This window comes from Lactuca serriola, chromosome 3 (genome assembly GCF_051521515.1).
Source record: "Lactuca serriola cultivar US96UC23 chromosome 3, Lser_US96UC23_V15, whole genome shotgun sequence".
NCBI classification, from domain to species: Eukaryota; Viridiplantae; Streptophyta; class Magnoliopsida; order Asterales; family Asteraceae; genus Lactuca; species Lactuca serriola.
The window spans coordinates 48,622,795-48,639,471 of record NC_136410.1 but is presented as its reverse complement, the minus strand read 5'-3'; the positions used below and the strand labels follow the sequence as shown (position 1 = coordinate 48,639,471).

The 16,677-nt window shown below is 34.9% G+C and overlaps 2 protein-coding genes across 2 annotated transcripts; one reads left to right on the top strand and one right to left on the bottom strand.

Moving 5' to 3' along the window:
• Positions 1-804: 804 nt before the first annotated feature.
• LOC145095224 (uncharacterized) lies at positions 805-1,723 on the bottom strand. The gene is made up of 3 exons (XM_079033142.1): positions 1,487-1,723; positions 1,118-1,369; positions 805-1,029 (listed from the first exon to the last, which is right to left on the bottom strand). Exons 1-3 carry the CDS (start codon positions 1,721-1,723, stop codon positions 805-807), a joined length of 714 nt encoding a protein of 237 aa, XP_078889268.1.
• A 2,485-nt stretch (positions 1,724-4,208) lies between these two features.
• Positions 4,209-5,489, top strand: LOC145092200 (oxygen-evolving enhancer protein 2, chloroplastic-like). The gene is made up of 4 exons (XM_079030118.1): positions 4,209-4,559; positions 4,643-4,875; positions 4,949-4,999; positions 5,073-5,489. The coding sequence occupies exons 1-4, from the start codon at positions 4,322-4,324 to the stop codon at positions 5,331-5,333; spliced, it is 783 nt and encodes a 260-aa protein (XP_078886244.1). The 5' UTR covers positions 4,209-4,321; the 3' UTR covers positions 5,334-5,489.
• The last annotated feature ends 11,188 nt before the right edge of the window (positions 5,490-16,677 follow it).

Here is a 16,677-nt window from a genome sequence, read left to right as displayed (position 1 = left end):
TCCTATTTTCTTCTTAGGCTTTGGTGTTGGTTGGACTGAGGGATTCTTGCAAGACACTTTATTGTGCCCCATTTGCATACAATTCTGACATTGGATAGTTCTACCCTTAGAGGAGACTTGGGAAAACCTGTCTTGATGCTCAGAGACATGCCTTTTCCTTTTCATACAAGGCCTTACTGTCATCCTTCTTTCGATAGGTGGTAGTGTTTTGGTGTAAGGTGTTGGTTCCCACATATTACTGCCATTAACAGGAAGGATGTTAGACTCATAAGCACTTAAGAACTTGTCCTTACCAAACCATGTGCTGATGAATCTAGTTGGATCCTGTTATGTGTAAATTATGGTTGCTTGTGCATGGACACAGGGGATCCCAGATAACTCCCAAAGTCTGCATGTACAGTACATCCCCTCTAAGTTCACTCCATATGAGTGGAAGCCATTTCTCACTTCAAAAGCATTCAAACCACTAGGATGAACATACCAAGTCCTGCAAACACATTACAAGTTTTAATTAGTGTACACATTAACAATTTCAAACCACTAGGATGAACATAATACTTACTTGATATCAAAAGCAAACTCATCCATTTTCTTAATAGCTCCTCGACACACATTATTCACCCATTTGCGTGCTTCTTGCTTCAAGTTAAATAACCTTTCCATCATATACAGTCTAATCTCCTCAAGCATGGCCAACAAAGGCTTCTTTCTGGCATCAAGTATGATGGCATTAAAATATTCTGCCATTCCATTTTCAACAGCCTCACATGCCATTCCACCTTTAAAAAATGTCCGGCACCAAGATTAAGGCTCCCTTGCCATCAAATGATCATAAGCAGCAGGATTGACTTCTTTGATCTTCTCCATATTGAATTTGAAGTCTCCTTCAACAATTGACTTGGCAAATGTCCAAAACATATTCTTGAACTCTATACCACTGAAGACCTTTCTGAAATTTGCATACACATGTCTTGCACATTGTCTGTGCTCCACACGTGGCAATACAACCTTTACAGCTTCCAAAAGACCCTATCAATTACATTAAAAAATATCATTACTAAGTGCTTGATCCATGTATAAATGAAATGAAAAAAAAGGAGATAATTGAAAACATTACCTTGTGTTGATCAGAAATAACACACAAATCCAAGCCTCCTTGTAATTCCATGTCATCATGTAATAGTTCCAAGAACCATTGCCAGTTGGGCTTGTTCTCAATTTCAACTACTGCCCAAGCAATGGGATACACATGGTTATTTGCATCCCTCCCTATGGCAGTTAGCAGCTCACATTTACATTGTCCTTTCAAAAAACTCTCATCAAGCCCTATAACTCTTCGACAACCAACTTTCCATCCTTCTTTGATAGCCTAAAAACATGTATACATTCTATGGAAAGTAGTAGTGTTATCAGAGTTTACAGTGACAGATATTTGAATTGTACTCCATGGATTGGACCTCATCAATTCATGTCCATAATCCCAAACCTTTGCATAGTGATCACTCAACTTTCCATCTATTAAAGAAATTGCCCTACACTTTGCTCTATAACATTTTGACCATGAAACCTTGCAATGAAACCTGCTTTGAATAATAGCTTGCATTTCCTTACATTTCAGATTTGGTTTCCTAATCATCTCCTTCAGAAACTGCCTAGCTATCCATGTGGGATCCATAAGATTAGCACTACGGAAATTCCTAACACAGGTATGTTGCTCAACCATTTTTTTGATTTGGAATGTTCTTTCAGTGCTCATCCATGAGGCCCTTACAACAAAGGGACATTGAAATTTCTCAGGGTCACTTGCACATACAGCCACGAGCCTTACATTATCACATTTCTTGAACCTAATTGGATAACCCCTACTTATAGAGTAATTTGTCAAACAAAGCTTTAGTTGGTGTGGTGATTCATACCTCTCTCCAAGAACTGGCTTCATATTATTCCATTTCACCTTCGGATCATGGGTTGAGTATTGAAACTGAAATTTGTCTTCATCGTCACCCTCACTATCACTCTACTTTCCCTGCGGTGCTTCATCTTCCGACATTCCTTCAAAATCATTTAGGTTTATCTCAGGTATGGTGCATTCGTCAAGCGCTTCGTTTGTGAGAGTATTTAGGAACTCATCTTTGCATCGACTTCTTTGTTTGTGTTTGAAAAACTCATCCAATTCCACGTCAATGGTATCGAAGTCATCTACTGTCTCCATTATCACTATAAAACAAAAATTAATCAAATGTTTTAAGGGAAACACGATATTGGAGGACCACGTGGATTTTCTTACCTTTGATTCTTCTCAGGTAACGTCTTGCTTTGATGGAGGGTAAGAAGGGGTTTTTTATAGAGGAGTTGATGATGGGGTGTTTAATGGAGGGTGATAAGGTCAATGAGCTGGGGTAACCGGCTTTTATAAGGATTACCGGTTGTTAGGGCCAAACTGAGTGTATTAGCCGGTAATCTGTCCTTTTTCATAAGTAAAATTTAATTTAGGACTAAATCATAAACTTGGGCAAAATTTTGGGATTTTTTCGCAGATTTCCCATTTTTTACTAAAAAACGTAATAATGACAATTTATGTCATTTTTGGAATTTTTGTGATTATCTTTAATAAATATAATTACTACAATCATAAAGATATCATCCATATCATATATTACTTAAGAGGACATTGTTGATTTGTCGCAAAAAGTGCATTTCTAGGCCAAATGCCAGTTCATTGTTGAATTTTTAGGTATTTGGTGTAAAATGTTTACAATAAAACTACCACTTATTAAAGATCATTTCACAATCGAACGACATCTCAGAAAATAAAGGCTTATCAGAGGTTGTTACTCATAAATAGAACTTCATTATACACACTATATGACTTAGAAACGTATTGCTTACGACAAATCAACAAAAGACCATTTTTGTGTTTACTAATGCCTCATATTTGTAAAAAGAATTAAATTTAATATTTTATCAGGTTTTACACCCTCTTATTCGGTCACCCTCTTAAGAGTGTGGGTCGGAGATAGGGGTTATTGGTGTTTTGTGATGAAGATGGTGTTGTTGGTGGTAAATGGTGGTGGTGGTGGTGACGTGTAAATATCATGATTTTTATGACAATGGTGACCGACTAGTGTAAATATGAGGTATTAGTGAACACAAAAACGAACTTTTGTTGATTTGTCGTAAGAAGTGCGTTTTTAGATCACATAGTGTGTATAATGGAGCTCTATTTATGAATAACAACCTCTGATAAGTCTTTATTTTCTGAGGTATCGTTCGCTTGTGAAAGGATCTTCGGTAATTGGTAGTTTTATGATTAATGTTTTACACCCAAGAATTAAAAGTTCAATAATGAAGTAGCATTTGACTAAAAAATGCAAAAAAGGTCCTCTTAAGTTATATACCGTATAAATAATAACTTTATGATTGTAGTAATAATTTTTATTAAAGAGAATCATAAAAATTTCCAAAAATGACATAAATTGTCATTATTGTGTTATTTTAATAAAAAAATATCTTTATTTTGAGTTTTTAATATATATATATATATATATATAATCTACAGAAAAATCTTTAAACTTTAATCTTATTAATTAAAAAGTCATTTATTATTTTTTGCTTGTAATTTAACCCTTAAAACAGACACTAACAGATTCTAAAGGTTATTTTACAAGTTTTTTCGATTTTAATGGTTAAATTGCAAAAAGAAAAATAAAAAATGACTTTTCAGTAATAAAACCAAAATATATAGATTATTTTACAGATTATCCCTTGTAAAATTATAAACCTTACAAAATAATGTTATTGACCAATTTTCCATCGGTCATAGTTATACTTATAGAATCTTGACCTCTCGCATGCTCGGACCTCGAAGTCGAACCCATCCAATTCTAATTGGGCTGGGCTTATTTTTTTTTACCATTATCACTAGATTTTTATCAAGTCATATTTTTGGGTCCGATTTTTGTTCATGTTATGTGAAGTAAATCTATTCAAATTCTGATTATACTGATTATTAATCTACATAATCAGATAATTAATACATGAAAAACCAATTACTACGACTTTTAATTATATTATTAAGATAATCGGGTTTGACACACCCCTTGTCCCTTTGTACCCCACCTTGACAATCCGAGTACAGTTGAAGATCATCTCGTTCACAGTTGGCACCAATTTCAGCCAATACACCCTTATCCAAACCCAATAATCTCATCTTCCTCTCATCCATTTCCAACCAATCCTTTCTCTTAATCTCTCTTTACCCTCGGCTTCCATTTCTGCAATCACACTCACCAAACCACCGCCTCCTCTCTCCACCACAACCATGGCTGCCACTTCATGTTTCCATGCTCTCTCAACCCCAGCCTGCAGATCATCATCGTCTTCATCCCGCCAGGCTCCGATCAAGCCCAACCAACTCATCGTCTGCCGCTCACAGAAACGAGATGAAGCTACAACCGCCGACGCATCAATATCTCGCCGGTTAGCTCTCACTGTTCTCATCGGAGCAGCTGCTGTCGGCTCCAAGGTTTCTCCCGCAGATGCTGCCTATGGTGAAGCAGGTACTTTCCAAATTTGAATCTTAGAAATTTAAACTTTGTTCTGAAATCTGAAACTTGACATCATGGGCTTTCTCTGATTACAGCCAATGTGTTCGGGAAGCCGAAGTCGAACACTGACTTCGTGCCTTACGATGGTCCGGGATTCAAGCTGTCGATCCCAGCGAAGTGGAACCCTAGCAAGGAGGTAGAGTTCCCTGGTCAGGTGCTTCGTTATGAAGACAACTTCGACACCACAAGCAATCTTAGCGTCATGGTTACTCCTACTGATAAGAAATCGATCACCGATTATGGCTCCCCCGAAGAGTTCCTCTCAAAGGTAATATATAAACGAGCTCTGCAACTCTCAAAGAATGAGATCGATTTACATTGCATAATCTTATCGGTTTCAGGTGGATTACTTGCTTGGGAAACAAGCTTACTTCGGGAAAACCGCATCTGAGGTAACCACCTTCACCTTCATTAATTTATATGTGTGAAATGAAACTTGGCTTTTGATGATGTGTGTATGTTTAGGGAGGATTTGAACAAGATGCAGTTGCAACAGCAAATATATTGGAGGTTGCAACTCCGGTGATCGGAGGAAAACCATACTACTCGTTGTCTGTGTTAACGAGGACGGCCGATGGAGACGAGGGTGGTAAGCATCAACTGATCACCGCCACTGTGTCTGACGGAAAACTTTACATCTGCAAGGCGCAAGCGGGTGACAAGAGATGGTTCAAAGGAGCAAAGAAATTTGTTGAAGGCACTACATCATCATTCAGCTTAGCTTAAGAGATTGTCTCGAGTTTGTAATTAGTAATTGCCATTCCCATGGTGTTTCTTTTGCCGTACGCTCATCAAATTCCTTGAGACGTTTGTGTTTCTTTGATCAAGTGGAATGTGGATAAATTGTCTAAACTTAATCAATATAAGGACCCTTTTGCATTACATGAGGAACATTTTGCTATTGTGTTACAAAATCTTGTCACATTTACGTCTGATAGTTTTTAGAGTTCGTGTTGTCCAAGTATATATTTGAAAGTTGAGTGCTGGATCTTGCAAATATATTATACTTTCAGTTATCTTCTGGGGATTATCTTGTAATGCGCGCGAACGTCGTTTTGTCTTGCACATCATTAGCACATTATGCCTTACATCCATACCCTTCTTGTTCCTCAATCCTCAACCATTTTGTTTTAAGAAACTTGGTTGAGATCGTAATGAATATGACGACACATTTTTGGGGAAAAATGATATTTAACGAAAATAATTTAAATGTAAATGTTCTTTTAAAAATGACAAACATATTTGGGAATACATTAAAAAATAATGATATACACAACAATATTTTTGTGAAATTGCCAAAAAGAAAATTTAATAATTAATATTATTTCAATTTTGAATATTGGATATTTCAATAAGTAAGTTAAAGAGGGTGGTGTAATCTTTTAAAGTATTTAGGCTGGTGTACTGATATTGCATACCATAAGGTGATGAGGTGTCACTGTTGTGGTATAATGAACACCACACCACCCCGTGTGCAGTGGTGCAGTAAGATGACCTACATAACAAGAATACTTCCACTCTTTCTTATCTTTTTCTTTTAATTTGTTTAATTTCTTATAAAATCACACACACACACACACATATATATATATATATATATATATTAAGTTTGTGTTTATTCACATGTGATTATTCATATATGAATATGACGGCTGGTGGCGGAGATAGTGGTGGCAGTGGAGGTGCTGGTGACATTGGCGGTAGGGGATGTGTTGGTGACGATGACGAACAATCATATATGAATAAGTATTTGTCTATTCTCAAGTGATTATTCATAGATGAATATGGTGGTTGGTCGTAGAGATGGTGCCAGCGGCAGGGGTAGCGGTGGTTGCAGTGTTGGGGGTGGTAAATGCAAAAATATACTTACATTTATATTCAAATATGAATATATAAGTATATTCATATATGAAAAAGTATGTGTCTACTCTCAAGTGATTATTCATGTATGAATATGGTGGTCGGTGGTGGTGATTGTGGCAATGGTGGTTGCGGTGGCGAGGATGATAAATGCGATAATATACTTACCTTTATATTCGTATATGAATAATACATTCTTTCGTCGTGTCAGTATGCTGGAGGGTTTTGCGGCAGAAAAATATGTGACCTAGTGGTAGTGGTGGTTTATATTCACATATGAATAGTATATTCTCTCGTCGCACCGGTACACGTGAGGGTTTTATGGCAGAAAGAAATATATGACCTAAATTTGTTCTCACGTTCTTAATTACATAATTGTTCTCATTTGAACCTAAGTGTGTGTGTGTGTATATATTAAAAAAAATAAGGGGAGTGAATTTCCGCAAGTAAAGATCGAGGCTTAGAGGACTTCGGGATATTTTGAAGGTCATTATTATGTAGTGGTAATTTATCTTATCTTTCCATATTAATACAAGAATAGTCTTGTTTGTACGCGTGTCATTCTCCTAAAACTCTTTATTTAATGTTTGTCACGGGTCAATATATCAAAAAATTTCTAAGAATTTGCCATGTGTCAATATATTTAATGCAATCTATTAATATATAATCTTTTAATTTAATAAGATATTGAATTACCATTACGTCTTCCATTCATACCATAATTACAATTTAGCTTACCATTTATACAATCATTGCATATTATGCATATAATTAGTTCACATATATTAACAAACACTTAGTTTTTACAATAATAAGGAGATTTTTCAGTCGATGATAACTTATGCAAGTGATTCCATTTTTTTATCCCTTTAAATAAGGATATTTTTATTTCTATGATAATATAGACTATAAAACACTAACTGTCATTCTTCATCTTAAGTTGTATTCTTTTCAATCGATGATAACTTCTACAAGTTATTCATAAACACAAGTATATGACTTAGCGTATTATTTTCTTCTTATAAATCAACGATTTATAAATATACATAACTAAGAAAACATAAATCTCTTTATTATTAATTTATTTAGAATATTGATTAATAATTGTGATTTTTTACTATAAAAATTTAATTAATTTTATAACTATGGTTCTCACGGGTTATAAGCTAGTGTAATGATATTTGAATTGATGACTCTATAAAACCTCTTTTAAACTAAAAATGTTTTTGAGAACTTTTTGAAATATCGAGACCGAATTTCTGCAAATGATGTTTATTATTTTTAAAAGTGTTTTAAATGGTTTTTAAGTATAAAATTTGGTTGTTTCACAAAATATTACATAGTAAACAAAGAGTATCATGATCGAAAATGATATATGCACCATATCCACATATTAGATATCATCAATCAAAATTTGAACATGTGCTTCCAACCAGTGCTCAAAAGGCTTTCAGTCGTGTACATTAATCTCTTTGAAGTTGTATCGAACATTCGTTTGGAGTGTTGAAGAATAGGTGGAAATCATATATACTTATAAAGCTAGCATTTTTTCTTGAATCTCATGCATTTGAAACCTCCTTTTTTTTAACTTCCTTTCACCACATTCATTTGAAAGTCCCATGACTTTTCAATTTCTTTACAACAATATTATAAATAAGTTAAATAATGTTCTATAAACAAGAAATGGTGTTTTATTACAATCTCTTCATCCCACATCGATGGTGAGAGTAAACAAGAGAATGTTTCCTCTTCTATAAATAAGAAAGGTTGTGAAATGTTTCAAAGGGATCAAACCATGAGAACTTCCTCATGCCTACCTTTGTAGGATTTTGAACGTATTATTTGGTGAGATTGTCTATATTGACAAGTGTCCAGATAATTTTTAGAATTCCAAAAATGGTTTTGAACCGAATTTTTTCAGGTTTAAACCGTGTTTCAGTTAGAAAAAAAATTATGTAGTTGAGTATATTGAGTTGAACCGAAGCTAGATCAATTTGGACCGATAAAGGAATCATTTTCCTTTCACAACAAACATTTGAAACTCCCATGATTTTTCAAATTATTTCTAATAATATTATAAATAAGCTACATAATTTTATATAAATTAAAAAACATCTACATAAGCCTAAAATTATAACTGTTTGAAAAATCACTTTGATTCAAAAGCACGAAATATATACAAATCGGGTTTCACTAGAAAAAAATATGTAGTTTGGTATATTTAGTTGAATCGGTACGAGTTTGATCTATTTAGACCATAAAAGAAACATTTCCTTTCACTACATACATTTGAAACTCCCATTATTTTTCAAATTGTTTCCAATGATATTTTAAAAACGTTACATAATGTTATAAAAAAACATCTACCTAAAAATAAAATTATAATTGTTTGAAAATTCGATTTGATCAAAAGAACGAAATATATACTCAGATTATATTTTATAAATGAATTCTTTTTATAATGAACTTTTGAATCTTGAAAATACATATAAACAAGCTTTCTATATTAAGTACCTAACTGAATTTATGATTTTAGAATTGAACAAAAAGTTATCCAATAAGAACTTACTTTTTTGGATAGCAACTTACGAGATTATAGAAAAATGGAACTATTGAACAATAAAGAAAGGGTAAACAAGATAAATGGTGTTTTACTAAATAAGTTGAATAATGTTTTAATAACAAGAAAACGTGTTTTATTATAATGTCTTCATCCCACATCGATGGTGAGAGTAAACAAGAGAAGGTTTCCTCTTCTATAAATAGGAAAGGTTGTGAAATGTTTCAAAGGGATCAAAGCATGAGAACTTCCTTATGCCTACCTTTTTAGAATGTTGAGGGTATTCTTTGGTGAGATTGTCTTTATTTGCAACTGTCCATTTAAGTTTTTGAATCCCGAAAATGGTTTTGGACAAGATTTTTTTAGGTTCAAACAGAGTTTCAGTTGAAAAACCGTTATTTAGTTTGGTATATTGAGTTGAATCGATTTGAGTTTGATTAATTTAAACCGATAAAGGAAGCATTTTCTTTCAGCACATACATTTGAAACTCCCATGATTTTTCAAATTGTTTCTAATAATGTTATAAATAAGTTACCTAAACATAAAATTATAATTGTTTGAAAAATAAATTTGATTCAAAAACCAAAATATATACAAACCGAGTTTCAATAGAAAAAATGTTATGCAGTTTGGTATATTAAGCTGAATCGGTCCGAGTTTGATCAATTTGGACCGATAAATGAAGTATTTTTATTTCACCACATACATTTGAAACTCTCATGATTATTCAAATTGTTTATAATAATATTATAAGTTACATAATGTTATATAAATATAAAAAAATCTACCTAAACATAAAATTATAATTGTTTGAAAAATCACTTTGATTCAAAAGCACGAAATATATACTCGATTATATTTTATAAATGAATTCATTTTATAATGACATTTTGAATCATAAAAATACATATAAACAAACTTTTTATATTAAGTACCTAACTGAATTTATGATTTTAAGATTTAACAAAAAGTTATTTAATAAAAACTTGACTTTTTATAGCAACTTACGAGATTACTGAAAAATAGAACTATTGAATAATAAATTTGCACGATAACATTTTATTTTTATTATTTAATATTTTATTTAACAAAATGAAATTATTGGCAAATAAAGAAATGAGTTTAATTAAAATGTCTTCATCTCACATTGATCATGAGAGTAAACAAGAGAATGTATTATCCTCTATAAATAGGAAAGATTGTGAAATATTTTAAAGGGACTAAGCCATGAGATCTTCCTTTCATCTAACTTTGTAGGACGTTGAGTGTATTATTTGGTGAGATTGTCTTTGTCGACAAGTGACCAATTAAATTTCAGAATTTCGAAAATGATTTTGGACCGTATCTTTTAGATTTGGATCGAGTTTAATAAGGATCCGAGTGTCTTCTGGCTGAGTTAGGCAAACTCGCTTCCATTGGAGGCCGAGTTTAAGTAACATGCCGAGTATTTGGTTGTGTTAGCTAAATTTTACAACCCTGTAAACTTATAAAAGACGTCACTATTATCATATGTTCTACATAATTATGTAATATTTATGATACAAAACATTTTTTTTACTATTTAAGATAAAAAGTTGTCTCTATTATCATATGTTGTACATAATGATAAAATTTAAGATAGATAAAAAAAAATGTCTCTGTTATCGTATTTTGTACATAATGATAATATTTAATATAAACGTTTTAATTTAATATGAAATTATTATTTAATAGATAACAATAACGATTTATTTATTTTTAAAAATTAATTTTTTTTCTATTTTAATCATATAACTTTATATATGCAAAAACAACTTTAAATTCCAACCTTATCTCTTATAATATAGTTCAACATAATAACAATACTAAAAATCATTTTTTATATTTTTTATGAAATTATTATTTAATTGTTAATAACAATGATTTAGTTATTTTTAATATAAAATTTTTTTTTATATATCTCACGCAACGCACGGGCATTCGCCTAGTGTTAAATAAAATGCCAAATTTTACTGAGAATGCTCGACAGAAATGATAATGACAACATTTTTACCCTAAATATACTCTAATGAATTATTCAACATACATGATTTCAACATTGTTCATAAATATAATGATTAACATACGTACATAAGAACTAGATGATTAGTTAAGATTTATTCATGATAACATTTGAGAATCACACTATAAGATGCAAGAAATTTGTGATGAGATTGATAATATTGTTTGGGATGCATAAAATTCCATTTAAATATAAATAATCTGAGAATTATTTTTTAATACTTACTTTAATTTAATGGTATTTATTACGTATTTGTCTTATAATATTAAATGATTACTCTACATGTCTTTTATGTCATTTTACATTTCCAACAAACTTAACAAACCCCATTTTTATCGGTTAACAATGAGTTAGCCTATCAAAATAGCCTAAATCCAAATCAAAACCAAAACAATAATAAAAATCGGAAACACCATCGAAGAATCTTTACTTGCTAAGTTATATAAATCGGTTGTAACATACTTTAGTTCGTGCATACATTTAATCTGAATGTTTTTTCATACATATATGCCTATTGAGTTTGTTTAGTCTACTTTTAAACATCATTATGACCGGTTGGTGTAGCTTTCTAGCTAAATATGAATTTTCTAATCATCATCTCTTATTAAAACACCCAAGAACAGCTAAACAAACAGAACACACACACACACATAAAACACAAAGAATACATACATAAATATACAAATACCAAGAATACACAACCCCTACCCCCTCAACAAGACACAAATTTTAGAATCAATTGTGTGTGTGTTTTTGTTTCAGAGCCATCCCTCTTACATATACAAAAACAAAAAGCACACACACACACACAAACAATAAGAACATATATATATATATATATATATATATATATATATATATATATATATATATATATATATATATATATATAATCGGTTGTGTATGTTTCAAATCTATCTCTCTTACACACATATGACATATACACCAAGAGCACACACAAACACCAAGAACATACATATATGAAAGTCGGTTGTGCGCGTATACGTGTGCGTGATTGTTTCTAATCCATTTCTCTTACATACAATACACAAACACCAAAAAAACACACACACAAACACCAAGAACACATAGATATGAAAAATTGATTGTGTGTGTGTGTGTGTTTTGATTTAGATCCATCTTTCGTACACATATAAGCACCAAGAACATATAAATATGAAAATCGATTGTGTTTGTTTGTTTGTTTTTGTTTTCGATTTGTTTTTTGTTTCAAACCTATCTCTCCCCAAGAACACATAGATCTAAAAATCAATCATGTTTGTGTGTGCTCATCCCCAAAAATCGAAAGTTTCTTGAGTTTCAGATCTCGATTTTTAGATCTTGAGTTCGTACGTGTTTGGAATTCAATTTTCAAATCTTCAAATACACTTTTCAAAATTTACATTTTTGAGTTTCAGTTCTCGATTTTCAGGTTGAAGAACTCAATTTAGATCTTGAGTACAGAAGATAAAAGAAAAAAAACTTCATTACCAAAAGCTTTCTCGATTTTTAGGTTGAAGAACTCAACTTAGATCTTGAGTACAAAATATAAAAGAAAAAAACTTCATTACCAAAAACTTGTCGGAGCTGTTATGGATGTCAAAACTACATAAACTTATAATAATTGGTAATATTGATGTTTTTTAAACAAAATAAATAAATTTAACTGTAACGTCCCAAAATTCAAGACTAAAAATTTCTTTTAATAAAACATTAATTTAAGCAAAGTCATCAATCCAAAACATAAACAGAGTATTAATTTCCAAAACACATGTTCATTATCAGAGTAAACATTCCCAGGCTGTCTAATCTATGGTGTGTGCCATGCGATCACCCCGAGCTCTTCCCTCCGCTACCGGAAGTACCTGAAACCAAAACTGAAAACCGTAAGCGCGAAGCTTAGTGAGTTCCCCACCCTACCACATACTGCACATACTGGGCCACGCCCCTTACCTCAGGCCTCGCCCGCTACAACGGCCCCGCCGCTCCAGGCCCCGCCTGGCTTCGAGCCCTGCTCGAATACAAATCTGTTTCACTTAGGCCTCGCCCGCCAACAAATAATAACACATAAACATATCACAACACATAAGATAAACACCTACAAACTGATCTTTTCCTAAGGCCTCGCCTATCCTGGGCCTCGCCCCTGCCCTGCTACTGATGAGTCATGGAACCCCGTCCATGCTCCTACTAATTGTGAGATACGGGCCTAGCCCACACTCACTCATTTCCTATCTCGGGCCTCGCCCCTAATCTGCTGCTAATGAGATGTGGAACACCATCCACACTCTGCTATTGGTGAGTTACGGGACCTCGCCCACACTCACCTCCCTACCAGGCACATACAAGCATCACACAAACAACAAGTATAAACTATCACATAAACCATTCCTTGGGCACCCGCCCGCTACCACTGGACCTCGTCCTGAATATCATACTAGCATACTGTGCCTAGGGCTAACCCCCGGGTCTTCTACTCATAACTACATGGGCCGACATTGTGGCCTTAGACTCATTCACACAAAGGGAAACTCACCTGCACTGGCTGAACTTGCTGATGATCCCACTAGCCGCTGCCCGGCAACTCTCTGAACTCCTGCTCCACTCGCTCCCCGAACTACCAATATCAATGCAACACTAAGTCTAACTGACCCCCGATAGACAACCAAGTCAACTCTGGTCAAAGTCAAAGTCCTGGTCAAAGTCAACCTTCCAGGTCAACCCTACCCGCTGAGTCACCCTACTGACTCGCCGAGTTCATATGCTCAGAGTCCTTCCATTCGCGACTCGACTCACCTAGTCAGTCCATGACTCGCCGAGTCTACCGATTTCTGAGTCCTGACCTGTCCAACTCACCGAGTATCCACTCGACTCACTGATTCGAGTCTCAACTCGAAGGGTTTGGGGTTTCGCGACCTGACTCGCCGAGTCCAAGACAACCTTCAACAGACTCGTCGAGTTATTCTTCCAACTCGCCGAGTTCCTGCCCAACTTCATCCGACTTGACGAGTTGTTCATCCCACTCGTCGAGTTCCTCCAAATCTTCATGCTACTCCCGAGTCTACTCAAAGGACTCGCCGAGTCCATTCAGATCTTCATACATGCATAGGACTTTTAAGTAATGCATGGACTCCAAACTGTAGATCTACCCTTCTCAAGCCTATTCCTCACGTAAAGTTGCAAACTTTACGTGTAAAGAAGGAGATCTAGGCAAAATACACCATAAACTAGGGTTTAAGGCAAAGAGGCTCCATAATCAACTCAAGGACAAATACTTTATGCTTCTCAAGACCATAATATGCTTAGATCCAAAGTAGCAACTTCAGATCTGGCTTCTAACTCAAATGGATAGCTAATCATGGCTAAAAAGCCCCCAAAACTCACAACCATAATAGATCTAAAGGAGGGAAACAACTTAATACCTTCAATAACTCAGAAAGTTTCCCCAATCTTCAGATCTAAGGCCAATCCTTGAAGCTTCAATGATTCCCCTTCTTCTTCTTCCTTCAAATCACTCAGAAATGGCTTGGAAGCTTGAATGAGCAACAATGAGGCTTAGGGTTCGATGTTCTGGGTGAAAGACGTAGTAAAGGAACCCTAGGGGAGAGAATGAGACGTTTAAATAGGCTCCAAGTCCCGAATTTAGGGTTTTCCTTGCACAGACCAGACTCACCGAGTCTCCTTGGCCGACTCGCCGAGTCGGTCACTTACTCCTCGACCCGGATCCCGCTCGGACTCGCCGAGTTCCTCCTTGGACTCACCGAGTCGTCCCTTAAAATTAGGGTTTCCTTTCCTTTATTGGCCTTCCTGACTTTGGGTGTTACAACTCTCCCCCACTTAAACTAAACTTCGTCCTCGAGGTTTGCTATGGCCCACCACCTGCGATCTGCTTCCAATATTCCACTAAATGATCCATCGCCAGCTGCCTACCTTCGCTGGTCTTTCGCCCGGTCATTCCGACTAACATTAATCCTTGGATAATAATCTCGGGTCAACCCTGACCCTGAACATTCTGGGAACACAACTTACTCAACCGACAATCCTTCTAGTACTCACTGAGTACTGCACTGAAACCATAGGGGTTCACCCCTTCTTTGCTTGCGCGATTTCCTTGCCTCCCGAAGGCAATGCTCCGTAACCAACTATTTCCTCTGTCACTGTGAAGATCCTATCTTCACCAATCCATTACTCCCGCTACCTCCAGTTTGGGTCATTATCGCCAGTATCCATTGGGCATTTCTTTCTACTATAATTTGGTGTCGAGCACCCCACGATTGTCACACCCCAAAACCGGAACGGCGGAAACGTTATGGGGTGGATGACGTCATGTCAAGTATCACAACACATGCATTATAGTAATCAAAGTACAACAAAACATTGCATTAATAGTAATAATTTTACATGGTTACATTACAATACATCAAAGAATACAAGTAAATATAAGTAAGTACGGCATGACACTAAGCTATCTTCATCAACTGCTCCGGGGATGTACCTGTCTAATGCTAACCTGAGAATACAAGTTATTTGAAAAGCGAGTATCAGCATTTTTACAAATGTTGGTGAGTTCATAAGTATTTAGTGTCATTTAGTCAAATAACTTTATAAAGTAGTAGTTTAAGTGTTTACAGTGCATTAGAGTTCTTTACAGAAAATCCTATATTTTCTTTAATAAAGCAGCCTTCTACCAAGGCTGGTCAGTGTTATGTGGTAAAAAGTAGTTTTCCCTAAATTGCTATCATTATCAAAATACTGAATTTGATTATTTTGGAAAACAAACGACATTAGGGAATAACATATGCCTCAGCAGTGAGGACTGCTGACTAAGGAAAGGAATCATAGACTCCAGGAGAGTATCGAACAAACGACACGCCTGGTTCAGTCTAACAAATAGAGACTCAGACCCCAGAAGGTACCAAATGAAAGGTACAACTGGTAAGGTCTAAAACAGTGAATACAGACCGCAGACAATATCAAATGAAAGATACGTCTAGCCAGGTCTAAAACAGTGAACATAGTGAATACAGACCACAGACAATATCAAATGAAGGATATGTCTAGCAGGGTCTAATACAGTGAATACAGTGGATACTGTGAATACAGTGGATACAGACCCCAGACAACATCAAATGAGAGATACGTCTTGTAAGGTCAAAACAGAGGAGACAGACCCCAGACAGTATCAAATGAAAGATACGTCTTGTAAGGTCAAAACAGTGTGACTCTGTAATTGAATTACCAGCATACAGTGTAAATTGCTGGCGAAATACCGTTACCTTAAAGCCAATGAATTATAAGGTAACCCGGGATACTCATAACCATACTGACTAGAGTACCAGATGCCCTACAAGCGTCTATAATGTGACATTTGTTACCCATTGGCTTGGTAGGCCGGGACTGTAGCTAGCAGTCTGGGTGCAGGGTTGTCAATCCCGTATAGATCTATACACACAATGTCCGCTCTCCCTACAGGAGACTCTGGTTACCAACTAGACGACGGAGAAGGCCTTGTCCTGAAGATGCATCCCAAATAGTGGGTAGAGACTTCCAACTAGTGGGTTTCTAATGTAAGTGTTGAACTAGAGGTAAAGACTCTTAACTGAATTAG

Bases quoted from the DNA above. Each gene is read 5' to 3' on its own strand.
- LOC145092200 (XM_079030118.1), top strand. From the start codon at position 4,322: ATGGCTGCCACTTCATGTTTCCATGCTCTCTCAACCCCAGCCTGCAGA. The intron at 4,876-4,948 runs GTAATATATAAA...TATCGGTTTCAG, and splicing joins CCGAAGAGTTCCTCTCAAAG to GTGGATTACTTGCTTGGGAA. The intron at 5,000-5,072 runs GTAACCACCTTC...GTGTATGTTTAG, and splicing joins TCGGGAAAACCGCATCTGAG to GGAGGATTTGAACAAGATGC.
- LOC145095224 (XM_079033142.1), bottom strand. From the start codon at position 1,723: ATGGTTGAGCAACATACCTGTGTTAGGAATTTCCGTAGTGCTAATCTT. The intron at 1,370-1,486 runs GTTTGGGATTAT...ACATGTTTTTAG, and splicing joins TGAGTGATCACTATGCAAAG to GCTATCAAAGAAGGATGGAA. The intron at 1,030-1,117 runs GTAATGTTTTCA...TGTAATTGATAG, and splicing joins TTATTTCTGATCAACACAAG to GGTCTTTTGGAAGCTGTAAA.